A 17,418-nucleotide genomic window follows, 5' to 3' on the forward strand; every position below is an offset into this window, starting at 1 on the left:
GATCATCTGGATCCATTTTCCGCTGTGCTCTGCTAAGCGTCGGATCGTTTGCTCGGGTTTCGTTCTGCGTCAGGCTTCACCGACTGATACAGCAGCACGGCTCCTTTGGCTGAAGGACACAGCTCCGACCACAGAGTGCTGCTTCTGTCCAGCTGCAGCAACTCCTTCAAATGTCACAGACAACAAAAATGGTGCTTTTTTAAATATTTCACACTATCATGCTTTCAAATGTCTCTAAATATCTTCAGTGATTTTAATCATGCAGCTGCTCTAACAAAAAGCTCACTACAGACTTCTTACCGTCCTGCTGATGAAGACGATATCTGTTGACTCTTGGGCCTCAGCTCCTCCTTCCCAGTACAACTTTTTAACTTCATCCGATGTCAGTGAGCAGCTGAGGACACACGAATATTAACACATACGTTGCATTGAGGTCATCTTGCACTCATTATCTCAGATCATACAACTTATCTGCTGTCTGGGCCTGATGTATATGTAAATTACTCTGTTATAATTATACTTTTATCCTTATTTTAGTATTTATTAATATTCTTTATCCAGTGTCTGCAACTCATTCTTCTGCTTTGTCTGCAACATTATTGGTTACATAAATACATTTAAATGAACATTATGTCCAGTCATATACTTTCATAATGGACGGTGATAACCTGGTTTCTCTCTAATGCTGATTGTTTTTTTGTCTGGGTGCACGTTTCTCAGATTAGTACGTCATGTAGTTTAAAAAGAGGTATATTTGCTTTGGTTGCATTCTTCATTCAAAGCAGATTGTATACTAAATAAAGGAAATCCTGAGGGTTAGGTCACTTAATTGGTTTAGTTTAGGGATGCCTCATTACAAGGAAACGTTTCTCCAGTGTTATAAAAACTTTTCAGTGTTCATGACTGTTTCTATATTAACATTTTGTCTCAGAGATCTTTTACAGGATTGGGGATATAAATATAAAAGGTAAGTGGGTGAATAATGTTAGTCCATACAAATATATTCAGTTCTTGTACATTATCTCACTTCATTTAATAATTCATCTTCTCCCTCCACTTGATATTGACTGTTTAAAGAGAAAAAACCCTTTTATAGTTTGTTTAATGGATTCAAATGAGGAGGGAGGAGTAAGTACCTGACGTAGAACTCAGCACTCGGTCTGCCGGCGCTGGTGTGATTCAGAGCGACGCCCATCAGGATGGGCTCTCCGAGGAAACTCAGAGGAACATTCACCTGGAGACAAACAAGAGGGAAGGGTCAGTTTCTAAAGGACATCTTTATTCAAAAGTATTGACTCAGCTCTTTAAGATATCGGACAAAGCACGAGTGAAGATTGTTTAACGTGTCCTTTGAATATGAAATACAAACAGTACTGACCGATTTAGTAATGGTGTCATGACAGATAACACCACTGTGTAAGTGGTGGTTTTATTGAATCTTTTGAGCTTTTCTGCAGGTTTCATAGTTTTTCAGTGAAGGAAAAAAACAACCTGACCAGGATTTTTCAACCTGTTCTGAAACAATTAATCAATATATAGACAGAAAATTCATAATTAGCAGTTTTGATGATTGAATAATTGTTTTATTTTTTTAAGGAAAAATATTTGCTGATTCCAGCGTTTGGTTTATAACTTTGAGATAGTTATTTGGACTGAACAAGACATTTTGGGCTCTACATCAACATTTTAAGTACTTTCTGACATTGTACAGAACTAAATGAATAACCACCTAATCAAAAAAACCAACATGTTAATTAATGACAAAATTGATCATTTGTTGTAGCCATAGTTCCATATGAGTCAAATAAGTGACTTTGGTTAATTTAATTACCAACAAATCATTAAGAGATTGATGAGCATTTTAAGCTGTATATTTATTTTACATCTTTTAAAAAAAATTCTAATCAATCATTTTCACAAAACCTCAGACACAAAAAAATTGTCACATCAATACAGTGACAACATTTAAGGTGGACTTTTGAGTGAGAAACCCACCTCATCTCTAATCTCGGCGCACACAGACGAGAAGAGCTCAGCGACTACAGCGTCCGGCCTCTGCTGCAGCGCCGCCACACTGACCTGCTCCTCGCTCACCGCCTGACCCAGACGCTCACACACCACCTGAGGAGAGCAGTGACAGTGTGAGTAACACATCAGGCGGGTTAGTGACACGTACCTCAGTGTCTCCTTACCTTTGGCTCTGGGTGACCTCCGGGGATGTCTAGCAGCCCGCCTGCCTCTGCCACCTTCTGACTCCTCCTGATCAACACCACCTGTCCGTCACCTGTACACAGGACGCCGCCCACACCCAGAGGCTGAGCCAGCAGCGCCAGAGGATCGCCAAACTCCTCCTCGCCGCGCCGACGGAGCTCTGCCACTCGGCAGGACCAGTTGGTTCCCAGGTAGTCTTTGTAGCAGGTAAGACCGAGTCTCAGAGTGAGGAGCGCCGTGGCCTCCTGGTCGTCTGTGTTTTTATCTTTAGATGCTCTGCAGTCACACGTGGAGGACGCTTGTCTTGGTGTGCTGGCGGTTTGTTGGGTGACACCATCAACATTTTCTGTCTGATTCACAGACTTGTTCGGAGCAGTTACTCTTTGTCTGTTGTCTAACTTGCTCTCCTGCTCCTCTGCACCGTCCGAGACAGGAGCGTGGGACAAAAGAGTGCAGCGTGAGTGTTGAGGAGAAACTGAGGATGAGGAGGGACTCGTAGGAGAGGCCAATTGGAAAGAGTGCAGCCTGAATTTGGCCCCGTTGAAAAGCCACGACTCCTTTGACACCCGCTCTGTCCACATCTCCTCTATGTGACGTTCAAGAGCCACTTCTGTCTGCCTGTTATATCTGAGAGAAGGAGGAGCGAGTATTGCAGCCTTTTGAGGTTACAACATATTTCACATTTTCCCTTCTGTCAAACTGCTATAATTAACTGCATTAATACCGTATATAACTGATGAGTCATGAGTAGTGTCTATAAAAAGGATTTAGTGATTCAAATTTTGTCCCCCCAATATCTACATCACACACACGTTATAAATCATTCTACCTTTCAGAGAGCTCCACCTGCACTTGGGACTGCAGCAGCCCCCTCCAGGCTGCAGCGTCCAGTAGCACGGACACATCAGGGTCCATCATCTGTTACTCCTGGTTGTCTCCTTTTGGGGAATTAACATTTACATAAATATATCAATAGAAATCATTTTTAACAAATAACATGTTGTAAAACAGTTTTAAAAACTGAATCTGTGAGCAGCAAAGTACTGTTCTATAAGTCAGAAACTACCTCTGACCTTTTCTTCCGCTCCACATACACAAACAGACACGTCAACATCTCACACAATCGTGCCAGGAAGATAATTTGCTGATTCATTAATGACAAACCACCACCTCCAATGACCTCAGCATTTAGATAACAAACCCTGCAGGAATAGTTTCTTTATTGGTGCTACAACAATTAGTTGATTCATTGCCTATTAACCTATAGGCCTATAGAACTATTTTGATAATTGTTTTGAGTAATTTTTAAAGAATTCTCTTGTTCCAGCTTCTCAAATATGAATATTTCTTGGTTTCTTTAGACTTTTATGACAGTAAACTTTGTTCACACAACTTTCTAGCTGACTGTACAGTAGTTGAAACTAGCTCCACTTCCAGCAGCTACAACAGCAACATGCGGTTTAAACACTGATGCTTCAGTATTGATAATCTAATGATGTCAATATAATAATATATTAGTCAGAGGGACCCAACCACTACTTTTACTGTAATACATCAAGCTGCTAATACTTATGTACTTTTACTTAAGTAGGTTTTTCCTGCAGGACTTTTACTTGCAAATGAGTATTTTTACATTGCTGTCTTGGTATTTTTGCTCAAGTTTATGATATCATTACTTTCTCCACTGCTGCGGAAAAGCCTAAAACAAACAAACATGAAATTAGAGGCACTTAACTCGTCAGGACGACCGTTTTTTGCCTGCAAATGAACCCGACGGATAAGAGAGATTTATGAGATTATTGGACTTACTTTAAGGTTGTAAATTGTTTGACATTTACAGAAAAAGTACCTGACAACTTCAGGGACGAACAACTTTCAGTTTATCTGATCTCATCAGCACAGACAGAGGTAGCCTACTACAGAGTGCAGATCTCAGATTATCATGTAAAAATGTCTCCTGTAAAGTTTTGTGCTGCTTTAGTCTGAATAATTACCAAATCCGTCTGCTATCTTCCTGAAACTTGCAAAAGCTCTTACCTTCATACGTGGAAGTGAACAGGACAGTCAGGCTGCACTTTCTTCCTCTTTTCTGACTACGATCAAATCAGCCGCAGCTCGGATTCATATGCCCGTCTATTCCCGGTGTTACGGTACCGGTGCTTGGAGCGGCCAAAAAGGACGAAACACTGCAGCGATAATGTATCATGTTAAATTACAAATCGTGGTTCAATTAAGTCTTGGTGACTGTGACGTCCACATGTCGCAACACACTGTATTAATTAATTAAATTAAATTAAATTAACGTGAGTTTGTTAAATGTTTCTTTTGTACTTTTTGGCCGCTCGTAGCACCGGTACCGTAACACCACAAATAGAGTCGCACTAAAATCCATGGAGCTGGTTTAAAGCTAACCTCAGCAGTTTTATCCGACTAATGGTAAACATTTATGAATTACGTCCACCCAACGAGAACGTAATGAACATAATTCATAATAGTTCAGCCAACACTCGTCTAAAATGTAAATAATTATTCATATTTGTTAAGACTTCACATGTTAAGTTCAGGGAAAGCTGGTCATTTTTTAAATATCACATAAAACCTCTGTTTCACCTCTGCAGCTGACCACGGCAGCCACCGGGTTAAATTCCTGAAATAAACACGTGCAGGGGAGTGTTTGTGTTTGTCAAGTTACCAAAAATCAACTGCAACTTGTGGTTATAATAATAATAATAAAAACAACGTTCTCACATGGTTTCATTTCAATAGGGTGGATTAGGGTAATATGGGACAACCTTTTTCTATTCAGTTATTCTAAAGCTATAAAACTATATGCAAACTGTGTAAGTTATATTGTTTAACATTACACATGTGAACATACAGTCTATTAGTTTATGTCGACTTGCTGATGCAGAAAGCAAAACAACATGTAGGCCGACAAAATTAAATGACCAAATATGGGTATGCACATTTCACAAAGTTCGGGCAGATAAAGCTGCTTTGTATAAATAAAAATCTACTAATTCTGAAATGATTTGACACCAGGAACATTAATATATATATGTGCCATTTTTTCTTTTGAGTACAATATCTAAAATAATTGTCTTCTGATTTAACAAGGAAACATCTCAGGATTTCATAATGATATTAAGTGTTGATATAATGCATTGGATTCATATGTAAATATGGTGAACAATTGAAAAAAAAGTATCCCACATTATCCTAATCCACCCTAAATGTTCAAATGATCCAATATTTCATCAAAAATCAAAGTTTAGGCAAAAGTCTAAAAACTGAAAACAGATTTGTGCATCAGGACTTTGTTTTCTCTTCTTTCCTCTCCCATTAATCATCTCACGACCCCTCACATTTATCTTGTGACCCTTTGGAGGGGCCCGACCCCTAGGTTGGGAACCACTGAACTAAACTATAACTGTATATAAAGTAGTGTAAAATAGCTCCACCTCCAGCAGCTACAACAGTAACACGCTGCTTTTACTATAGTAGGATTATTCATGCAGGACTCTAATTTGTAATGCAGTATTGTTTCATTGCTGGGTTGGTACTTTTAGAGTGAAGGATCTGAGGACTTCCGGTCTGACTGTAACTATCTTGACGAATTGACTTTATGTAAGCCCCTCATCTCAAACACCGTGTTATGAAACTGAGCTCAGCTGGTAGGTCCCTTTTCTGCTATCAAATGGTGGTTTTTATACTGTTTTTAAATGTCATGGCAATGTTTCATAATTGTTGTCCATCTTTCTGTAGATTAGGTCATTGTTAGCGCAGAGTGGCTAACAGTTAAAGCTAACATCAACTAGCTCTGCTGCTAGCAGAACACAGTGTCCCTGCATGAAACTCCAGGCATGACAGATATGTGCATTGTTTATTTTAACCTGGTAACTAACACAGCAGTCACCCTGTAGCTGAAAGTCTCGTCAAATGAATTTTTCAGTTTTTAAAAGTAACTCGACTGCACACGCCCCCCTATAACAAAGCTGCATGGGGTTTAAATGTGACAGGTTGTGTTTATCGCATAATAAAACATGGCCAAGAAGTAGCTGGTACATTAAATGTGTTTTTAAAGCTGTTTTCGAAATATTTCCCTCACCTCGCCCTCTGTTTGGGTCCTCAGTCAGGTCACGTGTCGCCAGATGAGGGACAGCTGCTGACTCTATAATTTTCCATCAATGGAAACAGACTGAAAGGTAAAAACAGACTGAAAGGTAGAAACAAACTGTCTGTTAGTGAGGTTAACCACTTATTCTATCAGCTCTTTTGTTTGTTGTGGGGCTGGTTAACATTATTGCAGGGTTGGGAAGGTTACTTTGGAAATGTAACAGGCTATAAATTACTCTATTTAAAATGTAATAAGGTATGTAACTATTTCAATTACTTAATAAAAGTAATGTAACTTATTACATTTGATTACTTTTTAATTACTTTTCTAATTTTCTAACAAATGTTGTCAACTGTTAGGGTAAGTGTAAGCCCACCAAAATCTAAGTTTTGGTGTTTTTCATCGATACTGACATGATTTATAAGGGAGATCATTTCTTATAAACAGAGATTTATCCCTCATTTGAACATGTATTAATTAGTTCATGTAGATTTTGGAATATAAAATAAAGATATTTTATGAAAAAAGTCAAAAGTCTGGCATGGTCTTAATTGGTTCTATGACACCAGATAAGCCCATGTTTTCAAATAATTAAAAACAGCAATATATGTATTCAGTAACATGTTAAATATTTAAAAAATGAAGAAAAAAACCCTCCTGAGCAAAATCTTAAAGGTCTGACTTCAGATTTTACTCCCTTTTGTAATCATCAACATTTTCATAAGTAACTTTAATTTAATTACACATTTTTTCTCAGTAACTGTATCGGATTACAGCAACATTTATTTTTGTAACTGAGTAATGTAACACCGTTACATATAACTAGTTACTTCCCAACGCTGATTATTGTCATCATCAATGTATCTGCTTTTTCTTGTATTGTCTATAAAATGTGCAGCATTATTTCTCAGAGCCCGTGGCTGTCTTCAGTTCATTTGCTGTGTCCAACCAACAGTTCAAAATAGGGCTGGCCAATATATTGATATTATATCAATATATTAATATGAGACTAGATATTATGATATGATATAGAATAAGCCTTTTCCTGGTTTTAAAAGCTGCATTACAGTAAAGTATTGACATTTTCTGAACTTACCAGACTGTTGTAGTTGTTCTATTATTTGTTTTTACTCACTTAGTCATTATATCCACACTACTAATGAACATTTATTTCAAATCTCATTGTGTAAATATTTTGTGAAAGCTCCCTACAATATTGCCGCAGTATCAATATTGAGGTATTTGGTAACAAATATTGTGATATTTATTGCCCAGTCTTTCATTTATTGTCACAACACAAAGAAAGCAGCAAATCTTCACATTTGAGAAGAAGCTAAAACTAGAAAAAACATTTTTTGCTTGACAATATGTTTCATTCAGGATCAGGACATTGCAGCAACATATGCAATGGGTTACATCTAATAGGCACATATACAGTATAGAGTCACTGTTTTCACATATTTTAGTATTTTTTATGTCCTAGTCTAGTATCACAGTAAAAGTAAATCTTACATATATGTCTTCAAATTCATTCACAGTTTGAGTCCAGTTGTCTTTGCCTGGGGGATTTGTTTGCAGCCTACAATATTTTAAAGGAATATTTTTCCTGTTTTTCGTGATTTTACCCACGTGTAATGTGACAAAAAGGGAAAGCCACTTCAATACCAAATTCTCTCTTTGGCGATATATTATACAAATTAGCGTAAAACTCTTTGAAAATAGCAAAATGACCACACATTTTCACCACTCCACCTCTAGCATTAGTTGCTCTTTGTCAGTTTTATGCAAGTCAGTTCCTGTATTCAGAGTGTGGTCCCTATCCTTATTGGGTAGAAGCAGCAATTATTTTCCTAAATATTCATGATAAATTAGGTAGGAATCAAAACTAAGAAGAAAACAAACTTTAATAGGTTTTATTAGGAGTTTAAAACCTCAGACTGACTGTAAATAACCAGCTGAGAAAATATGTTTTTGGGGCCTTTTAAATGCTGCAGCTGAGAGTGATGTTTGTGAAGTCTGCATGTTGATTGATTGATTGATAGAATTGATATTTAAAACATCTTGCTGCCTCTCCTGTTATTGATCTGCCTGTGCACGGTGCTCGAGTTAACAGCTGTCGTCCCTGTCGTCACAGTTTTCTCTGAGTGGAAGATCAGGACTGTTCATAATGCAGTTGGAGGCCCAGCTGCGTCTGTGTCAGAGCTGTCTTTGGTGCTACAAGAGTGGACTGCGTCTGCTCTCCCAGAGCGCTGCGTGCAGGTGCATTTTGTTTGTCAGTGTGTGTGTGGTCTGTCATAGGCTAAGTTTGGGGACAAATTTCAGACTTAAGACCAGTTAATTGGGGATGGCTTGTTCAACTGGGGACAAAAGGCTGTTTTTTGGGTGAGTGGTTAAGGTTACGGTTGGGCAAGTAATGGTGAATGTCAGGTTAAGTCCTAAAACTAGATGAAGAGACATCAATTAAACAAATGAGTCCAAAATCTTACAATTGTTTGTTTTATTGTTCAAATGATCCAAGGATACATATTTGTGTGAGGCAAAAGTATGTGAACCTCTAGGATTATCAATTAATTTGACGGAGAAATTAGAGTCAGGTGTTTCAATCAATGGGATGACAATCAAGTGTGAGTCTGGGAGGCCCTGTTTTATTTAAAGAAGAGAATTCTGAGTCTTCTCTCTGTCAAAGTCTGAGCTTCACGACACAGGTTGGCGCAACTGTGTCATGTCTTCAACAAAGGAGATTTCTGACGACCTTAGAAGAAGAGTTGCTGATACTCATCAAACCGGAAAGGGTTACGAAACCATTTCTTAAGAGTTTGGACTCCACCAGTCGACTATCAGGCAGTTAGTGTAGAAATGGAAGACATCCAACACCAGTGTTACCCTCCCCAGGAGTGGCCGGACAACAACCACTCCATGTAATAGTGTGGGAGGTCACAAGGGACTAACATCTGGGAAACTAAAGGCCTTTTTGCAATGGCTACAGTGAATGTTCATGAGTCCAGCATCACGAGCACATTGAACGTCAATGGTGTGTGTAACAGAGTTGCAAAGAGAAAGCCACAACTCTCTGAAAAGAACATCACTGGCGTCTATGGTTTGTTCAAGACCACATAGCCAGAAGTAAGCCAGAAGGCAACTGAAAAAATGTTCTGTGGGCGGATAAGACCAAATTCAAACTTTTCGGCTTGAACGAGAAGCATTTTGGTTGGCAATAAGAAAACACTGCATAAAAACATAAGAACTTCATCTCATGTGTGAAACATGGTGGTGACATTATCATGGTTTTGATTCTGGACCAGGACAGCCTACAAACACTGATGGAGCTTTTTGAGTTTTGAGTTGTACTAGCAAATTCTACAGGAAAATGTCAAGCTATCCGTCCATGACCTGTTGATCAACAGAGAGTGCATCCTTTTTAAAAGAAACGACGACAACAAACGCTCAAGTTGTTCTACCAAACGATGGCTAGAGCAAAAGAAAGTTAATGTTTTGTTACAGCTGAGTCAGAGTCCTGATCTTAATTCTACAGAAATACTGTTGAAGGACCTGACGCAGGCAGTTCATGCCAAGAAACCCAACATCTGTTCTGTAAGGAGGAACGAGGTCAAATTCCTCCAAGCTGATGTGCAGGGCTCTTAAAAAGTTACCAGAAATGTTTTGTTGAAGTCATTGCTGTAAACGATGATCACACCAGTTATTGAAAGGAAGGGTTCACATACTTTTGCCTCACACAAATAGGAAAGATAGAAGATGTATTCAATTTCCCTCAATAAATAAATGAATACAATGAATGTGTTTGTCTCATTTGTTTAATTGGGTTCGCTTTATCTAGTTTTAAGACTAGTCTAATCATGTATATCATATTTATGCCGAAATAGAGGAAATTGTGTGAAAGTGTTCACAAACTTTCAAGCAGCACTGTACGTGTGTGTGTTAAATGTAATCATGATGTTTTTCTGTTTATCTACTCTGCTTTTCACAGGTCTGACTGTCTGTTTTGAATTGTTTGTTCTATCACTTCAGAAAAGCTGTGAACTACTACGATCTCCTGGGAGTCAAATCTGATGCCACCTTGGATGAAATAAAAAATGCATTTTTCGACAAATCTAAAAAGGTAAAGTCCTCCTCGCTCTTCGGTGAGCTGTGAATTCATAGCAAATGTCCGGCCACACGAGGGCAGCCTTTCACAGTGTGGTTTCTACGTGTTTGCTGTTCCCACAGTCGGCTTTTTCACTGTTTGTTTTCATGTTGTGGCCACCAGTGTAAACAGGGATGTATATTTACCTAGTGGTTCTGGCTTATTAAAGGGTGAGACGACTCACCCATCAGAGAGGAAGCATGGTTGAGTGCATACCACACACAGGCATACATTTAAAAGAGAATGAAAGATTCTCTACAATTTACACATGTATACGTGTACAGATGAGCTCATGCCTGCACCAGAGTATATCTTCGTTGTTTGACTTTTTGTGTGTATTCTTCATCTCACTGATCTACTTGTCACGTGTAACTGCAGATGCACCCAGACAGCGACCCAACCAACCCGGGGCTGCACGGCCAGTTTGTGGAGCTGAACGAGGCCTATCGAGTGCTGAGCAAAGAGCCGAGCAGGAAGGAGTATGACTTTAAAATCAGACAGCCCTACAGCAGGAGTCAGGCCTTCAGATCAAACTCAAGCTACAGAGCCAGGTGAAGATACACACCAGCACACTCTCTGACAGCTCGGTCTTGTTAATTAGTGTTACGTAACCTGACTTTCCTCCACACTCAAAAATTGATGCAGCAATAATAGGTTTCCGTCACACTCTCACAGGATATGCTATTCTTGTGAGGACTGAACACCTGAAACATCTTGCACTGCAGTGACGCTGTAAAAAATATTCAAATCAAGAAAATGACCTCTGCAACAACCTGCAATCATTTTTCATTCTTTTTTTTTTCCTGATGGAAGTGAGAATACTGTAGTTTCATTTTCCTGGTGTTCAATGTTGTGCACAAATTTAGAAACTTAATTCTGCTCTGAAGTGAAACATGAATCAGTCTTCTGCAGAATGTGGTTATAGTGTCTGAACAGCAGAAAAGTTTTTTTATTTTTTATTGTCGGCCAACAACCGATCGACTCGGATTGAGTCACGTCCAAAAGTGTGAAATCAATCGTTAGACGCAGCCCTAGTTTGGTTGTCTGATCTTATATGGGGATGCAGGTGCTTGTTTTTATTGAATGATGATGCGATGTCCATGTGCAGTTTAAAGGTTTAACATAAAATAATCTCAATGAAAACAATGGGTAGCAACTGAAGCAGAAAACAGACTAATTAAATCAACACCACACACTGTGATTTTATCAGCTGATTTAAAAACACCAGCTGAACCAGACTGGAACAGACTGGCCTAGATCACATTTATAATTGGCTTAACAATTATATTCTCTACTGAGCATCAATCTGTCAGGCTTGTTTTTTGACTTTGTCATACCCACCTCTGTTTTCCACGATGCCACCATCACACTATTTCTTGAATTACTTCTCCACCAGTACGGCGGCCCATGAAAATATTCGTTACTGGGAGCAGTTCCGTCACACTCCGGAAATGTCGGCAGAGGAGTGGCAAAAGAGGAAGAAGAGGAACATGCGCCTGGTGGGCTACTGCCTCATCACTATGTTCCTCAGTGTTGGAGCCCATGTAATCTTCTTCAGGTAAAAACCCTGAATTTAATGTGTTCTTCATCATTTTGTAACTTTAGGCAGCTTTTTCTAAGGAATCTATTAAAGGATACGTTAAATATTTTTAAAATTCTGTCTTAAAACAGCAGTCAGGAGTCCATATGAACACAGACAGAGGTTTTCCTCACTAATCATTCCTCCTGTTCATATTAGCTATAAAAAGATCTCCTTCAAATGTGCTTTCTATGTAAGTGATTCACAGTGTGTTTCAACACAGTCGTTTGTGCAAAATGCATTTAAAAGATGATCTGAAACTTTAATCTGAGGTTTCTGCATTCGAAGTCATATGAAGTGGATTTCTGCCAAAATTACAGCATCAAATTCCCTCTTTGTGTTTCCCTGTTGAGCTGTAGAGAAGTATCGTAAAAGAGAGAGACTTTGGCACTAAAAAGACTGTAATGTTGAAAGATATCTACTTGATTAGACTATTTTGGGCCACTGAAGCTTCATATTAACCTCGATCACTTACATTGTAAGTACATTATTTTTTTGGGATCTTGAACAGGGGGAATGATTACAGCAAGAAAAACTATTTTTAGTGTTTATTTGAACAAATGACATGACAAATTGTGAATTTGTCCTTTAAAATGTGTAAAAGATGAATGTCAGAAAGATAGGTCAGAGGATATTTTCATCACTCCCGCTGATACTCTTATAAGTTTCTCTGCATGTTCACCTCCAGATGATCAGATTGTCTCTGTGCCATATGTCTTGGCACAACCTCGCAAGTTGTGGCCTCATATTTGTTTTCACACACTGACTCGGTGCCACTTGTGTTTGTGGAGATTCACTGGGTTGTGATCTGAGGAGCTGTTATCACAGCTGTACAAACTCATAAATAACAAGTGAGCATACAGTGCACCCATTGAGCTCTGAGTTTTTAGGTTAAGTAACGTTATTCTGTTAAGATTGTATTAACTCGAGCATTTCTTCCAACTATTTCAGTAAACTGGAGGAGGTTCACAACAACTTCATGGACGAGAAAGATCGAGTCATCAAAGAAATATACAATGAATCAAAAGAGAGGGCCAGGTTTGTGCAAGAACCGTTTTTTCCTCTCTTTGATATGTCATTCGGTTGGTAATATAAAATCTGTTTTGATTACGTGATAACTATTTGATTAGCTCTGTGATGTGTAGGACTTGAAAGCATATCTGTACTCCTTTCGCAGGGTCAACGGCTTTAAGAGACAGACAGAAATCCTGCGGCAGAAACACGCTGAGTTTCTGGAGAAATACAAAATCCACAAAGATGGAGAGGACAAGTAGGAGGGTCTCCAGCTGTGCTCTGTGATAGCTCAACTCAGCTGGGAATCAAGTTTGAACTGCCAGCAGGAGGAAACACAGCAGACTGGATGTGGTACTAGTTTTTTAGATTTTTAAAGTTAATTCTAACCTATTCACACATGTTGATATGCCCGTGCTTTCCCCTCACACGTGATACTGAGGAAGCACACAGAGCACGGGTGTGATGTGGGAGGGTTTCTTTTTCGTCACACTTGGTTTATTTCTAACCAAAGCCAAGCCATGTTAAACTGGACTTGACAGGTTGCTCATAAAACATTTATACTGATGCTGCTGTTCAACGGATCTAATTAGAGTTTGTGTACAAACCTCTCTGCTGTTTGTTCAGAGGAGCCGTAATGAACACTGATAAACTGCCTTCAATGACTCACAGGAACACATTATTGTCCTCAAGTTATGATGACATAACTGTTGTAAAGCTGATATGTTTCTGGGTGCTGAAACAAACTGATATCGATTAAAGTATTGGGAAGCGAACAAGAAGACGCGGTAAAAAGAGTTTGGTGGGACTCAGTCTGTAAAAGGGGGCGTTGAGGAGGATGCTGTATAACGTATGCAAAGTCTACATGTTCAGCATGAATGTTTTTAGGGTTAAAATGGTTAAAACGCGTCTCGTCATAATCATCATATTCATCATTCCCAGTTGTTAATTTTTTAGATATTTTTGACCAGCTCTTCATTGTTCCTCCTATCATCTTCAGCATTTTAAGCCAATTCACAATGTTTTCTCCATTTGTTAGAAATGGAAATGATCAATAGTATGACTTGAAAACGGGTTACACTGAGTAATTTATTTATACTCAAGCTATAACTAAAATACAGAGACTATGGAAATGTGCAATTTGAATGGAGAAAGTGTATAACTACTGGTCACATGAAGCGCCAACATTTATCATTTTGCATCTCTGTTTTTTAGATATTAGAGATTGTTGTTCTGTTTTTGAATGCCTTATCTACTTCCTGGTGGGACATCAGTGAGAAACTATTAAAAGATCGACTTTGTTTCATCAATCATTACTCCCTGCATGCTTTGCCCCTCGTTCACAGTTGGTTTGGTTTGTAAGACAGAGCAGAGTACAGAGAGTAATAAAGTCTGAATTCCTTGCTTTTTTTTTTGTCTTGTTTACCACCAAGAAAAAAAAGAATCTTGGAGGGGAAAATAGAACTAATGAAAGTTTATCGACCATTTCAGTGTTTAGTTTCTGTTGTGACACTCGTCTCCTGTGATTGACAGAAAGACTTTTAATAAGCAACCACACAGAAGAGTCATTATTGCATCGGATTATTGAAGAGTCATCTGAAAGTAGGGTTTAAATATTGTTTTCTGTAAATCTGACAGATCTTTGAACTTCTAATCTCACATTTGGAGCTGCAAATGTTATGAACTGAAAACTGACTTTTATTAACACTCACACGAAAGCTCGACTTTGTTTTGGTTATGAAACAATTTAAAAAATCACCACCAGTTATGCATGATTTGTTTCCTGGTAGCAAAGAGGGAAGAGAGGAAAAGAGCCCTGGTTTGTTTTATTAATATTTAAAAAGGAGAATACTTACACAACTGTTCTCTGCACTTGTATAAAATCCTGTAACTACGATGTGATTTATGTTATAGGAAAATATTTTTCCTTCTCGTCTTGTGCTGAGACGACAATGGGAGATAACATATCCCCGCATAGCATACAGACACCCTCACCCTCATGTGGCGTGTGAGCGGCCTGTCATAACCCAAACACTATAATGACTGAGACTCCGTTGTCAGTGTGCCTCCTCTCACACACACACAAACACACACACACACTGATGGAAGACAACACTCATGGGAAAGGGAGCTACTACACTTTTAAACCAGAGACAGTTTTGATTGACTTATATCTTTAGTGAGCTGCAGACAAAGAGGAAAGTGTTAAATCATGCGCTGAATTGATGTGTTTTGCGTGTCAAACATCCATTAACTCTGATGTATTATTTGGAAAATAATTCCTCGTGATAGCTAAATCATTAGCTTGCAAAGCAATGCTCCCAAGTTCCCACTAAACAGCCATATTTGATGTGAATTCATCCTGCAATAAAAAAAAACATTTATTCATTTATTATGCAAGTTATAGAGGACAGAGAAAGGGCCTTAAATCAGGCTGTAACAACACAATGTAAATCATATTTCCTATCAGGGCCACAGCCAAGATTTTTTGAGATTGTGTGTCAAAGTTTAGAATGATCTTTTAAATTTAAACTTAAGTTATTCATTTACCATCAAGAAACTTTATTCTCCATAAATCTTGATTTGCATTGACAAATTTCACATTTCCAGCTGACGTGCAATGCCCAACTGAAAGACTCTGGCACAAGCCATAAATTTGAGTTAATCAACTGAAAGTTTAACAAATTAGTCATTTCTAGGAAATGTATTTATTTTAGTAACATTTATAAGGAAATTACAACAAATAGTACAAATTAATGAAGAATAAAGTGCCAGCCAACACAAAATCAAGAAACCTTCATTTTGTCTTTTGCCAAGTAGCCCAATTAAAACGTATTCAGTCTATAAATACAGAATACAGCACATAAAATATTAATTCGCAGTTATTTTTTTTAATTGTTCATGTCCTCAAGGCTAATTTAAAAAAACAAACACAAATCCCCAGATAAAACACAGAGGACATGATCTCAGTGTGCTCCGTGTCAGCTACAGCCCTGTTCCCCACTTACAAGGGGCCCCCGGAGGCCCCCTGACCCCACCCGCTTTGGGGCCAGCAGAGACGCAGCACCTGTATCCAGTGCGCCTGTCCCGTTTGGAAAAAGTTGGCAGCGCAATGGTTACGCTGCGTGCGTCTCAAGGGCAAAGGAAATGAGGAAACCGATCACAACAACAAATGAAGACTGCTACCTCTCCAGACCTCTTTCCTTTGACTGCGGACAGCCTCTGCTGCTCTGCTGTATCTGCACCACCCGTCAGAGCAGGATTTGATTCTAGGTTTATTTATAAGAGGATAAAAAACGGGAAGATGCGCCTGGAGGCGAAACGTCACGTTTTCGGTGGGAGCGACAGTGTGGAGAGACTGTGACCGAGCCGGGCACCGGAATATGCGGCACGTCGTGCCAAAGCGGCGGATCTTTACCGGAGAAACGTCCTGTAGCTGGATGATGTGATTTCCCCCCCCACCGGCACAGAGGATTTTATAATCACACCACGTTTCAACGAGAGTCTGGATGATCCCCCAGTCACACCACCCCGGACCCTCCTGACCGGCTTCATAGGACCAGGACCAACAGACTGACGGTGCCCTAAAATAAATGCAAGGAGGCATCATTCAAAGTTGACACAAGTGTCACCAAAATATCATTAATCTGGGGTCACGGTTGGATATTAAATGACTCAAGATTGGAACATTTTCAGTTAAATTACTGAAAGGAGATAAAAGCTCCAGACAGACCAGAGTCTCACTGGTTCAGATATTATAACAAACTATCAGTAGAGTTTAGGTCTGGTCTGGTGTAGCTCACACTCACATCATTTCATATAAAATGCTACAAGATAAAGTTGTTCCTGCAGCACTGAAGATGCCACCCTGGGTGTCCTTTCAAGGAAGGGAGACTGGAGAGTGAAAGCGGGATTTCTGCGTCTTTGATCGGGCACAGAGGCGACATACAGACAGCTTCTTTTTTTTTTCTTCTTCTTTTTTTTATTGGTCCAAAAAATATTTTTGCGTCCCCCTTGGACTCCTGCACAATGGGGATTATGCTTCAAGTTATTCTAGGAATGTTTCAATTCCTGCTGCTCACCAGAATACCGACGTCCCATGCCAAGGTACGTATGTATGGACCACTGACCTCAAAGGACTGCATGTCTGAGGTGGTCTGAAGTAGTGAGCCTGCCATCAGCCATGAGGCCTGGTAGTTGTTGTTTTTTTACCACTTTGAAAATGATGATCTCTGGATTGGCATTTTAAAAACCAGCCTTAATGTTTGAATTTTGTCTGTTGGGAGCATTGTGGAAGTTATCCCCTAGGTCAATGACACCTGTCACCTGAGGTCCAGGAACAGACAAACTATAATATAT

General features: G+C 39.1%; 3 protein-coding genes across 6 annotated transcripts in view; 2 read left to right on the top strand and 1 right to left on the bottom strand.

The window, feature by feature from the left end:
- Positions 1 to 17,418, bottom strand: part of nudt22 (nudix (nucleoside diphosphate linked moiety X)-type motif 22) — a 21,440-nt gene continuing 4,022 nt past the window's right edge. The window contains exons 1-7 of one of the 3 annotated variants that reach the window (XM_062425100.1): positions 4,249 to 4,279; positions 3,041 to 3,149; positions 2,193 to 2,838; positions 1,996 to 2,121; positions 1,137 to 1,234; positions 301 to 394; positions 1 to 164 (exon numbers count right to left, since the gene is read on the bottom strand). In XM_062425100.1, coding sequence (XP_062281084.1) covers positions 33 to 164; positions 301 to 394; positions 1,137 to 1,234; positions 1,996 to 2,121; positions 2,193 to 2,838; positions 3,041 to 3,129 — 1,185 coding nt within the window. In that variant the 5' untranslated portion in view covers positions 3,130 to 3,149; positions 4,249 to 4,279 and the 3' untranslated portion in view covers positions 1 to 32. Of the gene's footprint in view, positions 165 to 300; positions 395 to 1,136; positions 1,235 to 1,995; positions 2,122 to 2,192; positions 2,839 to 3,040; positions 3,688 to 4,248; positions 4,280 to 17,418 lie in introns of those variants that run through there. The other 2 variants (XM_062425101.1, XM_062425099.1) reach the window with 2 other exon arrangements.
- On the top strand, positions 5,845 to 14,537 carry dnajc4 (DnaJ (Hsp40) homolog, subfamily C, member 4). Of its 2 annotated transcripts, XM_062425103.1 has the most exons (8): positions 5,845 to 5,885; positions 6,344 to 6,416; positions 8,463 to 8,587; positions 10,355 to 10,445; positions 10,848 to 11,020; positions 11,866 to 12,027; positions 13,000 to 13,086; positions 13,226 to 14,537. In XM_062425103.1, the coding sequence occupies exons 3-8, from the start codon at positions 8,496 to 8,498 to the stop codon at positions 13,320 to 13,322; spliced, it is 702 nt and encodes a 233-aa protein (XP_062281087.1). In that variant the 5' UTR covers positions 5,845 to 5,885; positions 6,344 to 6,416; positions 8,463 to 8,495; the 3' UTR covers positions 13,323 to 14,537. The 2 variants fall into 2 exon arrangements, with proteins under 2 accessions (XP_062281087.1, XP_062281088.1); XM_062425104.1 differs by lacking the exon at positions 6,344 to 6,416 and having other exon boundaries at positions 5,856 to 5,885.
- vegfba (vascular endothelial growth factor Ba) overlaps positions 15,958 to 17,418 on the top strand; it is a 15,437-nt gene continuing 13,976 nt past the window's right edge. Inside the window, exon 1 of the mRNA XM_062425102.1 lies at positions 15,958 to 17,166. Coding sequence (XP_062281086.1) covers positions 17,089 to 17,166 — 78 coding nt within the window. The 5' untranslated portion in view covers positions 15,958 to 17,088. The remainder of the gene's footprint in view (positions 17,167 to 17,418) is intronic.

The sequence above is a fragment of the Scomber scombrus genome, chromosome 9 (genome assembly GCF_963691925.1).
Source record: "Scomber scombrus chromosome 9, fScoSco1.1, whole genome shotgun sequence".
Lineage (NCBI taxonomy): Eukaryota > Metazoa > Chordata > Actinopteri > Scombriformes > Scombridae > Scomber > Scomber scombrus.

Excerpts from the sequence above, each read along its gene's own strand:
- dnajc4 (XM_062425103.1), top strand. The coding sequence starts at position 8,496 with ATGCAGTTGGAGGCCCAGCTGCGTCTGTGTCAGAGCTGTCTTTGGTGC. Across the intron at positions 10,446-10,847 it reads TTTTCGACAAATCTAAAAAG|ATGCACCCAGACAGCGACCC; the intron begins GTAAAGTCCTCC and ends GTGTAACTGCAG. Across the intron at positions 13,087-13,225 it reads GAATCAAAAGAGAGGGCCAG|GGTCAACGGCTTTAAGAGAC; the intron begins GTTTGTGCAAGA and ends CTCCTTTCGCAG.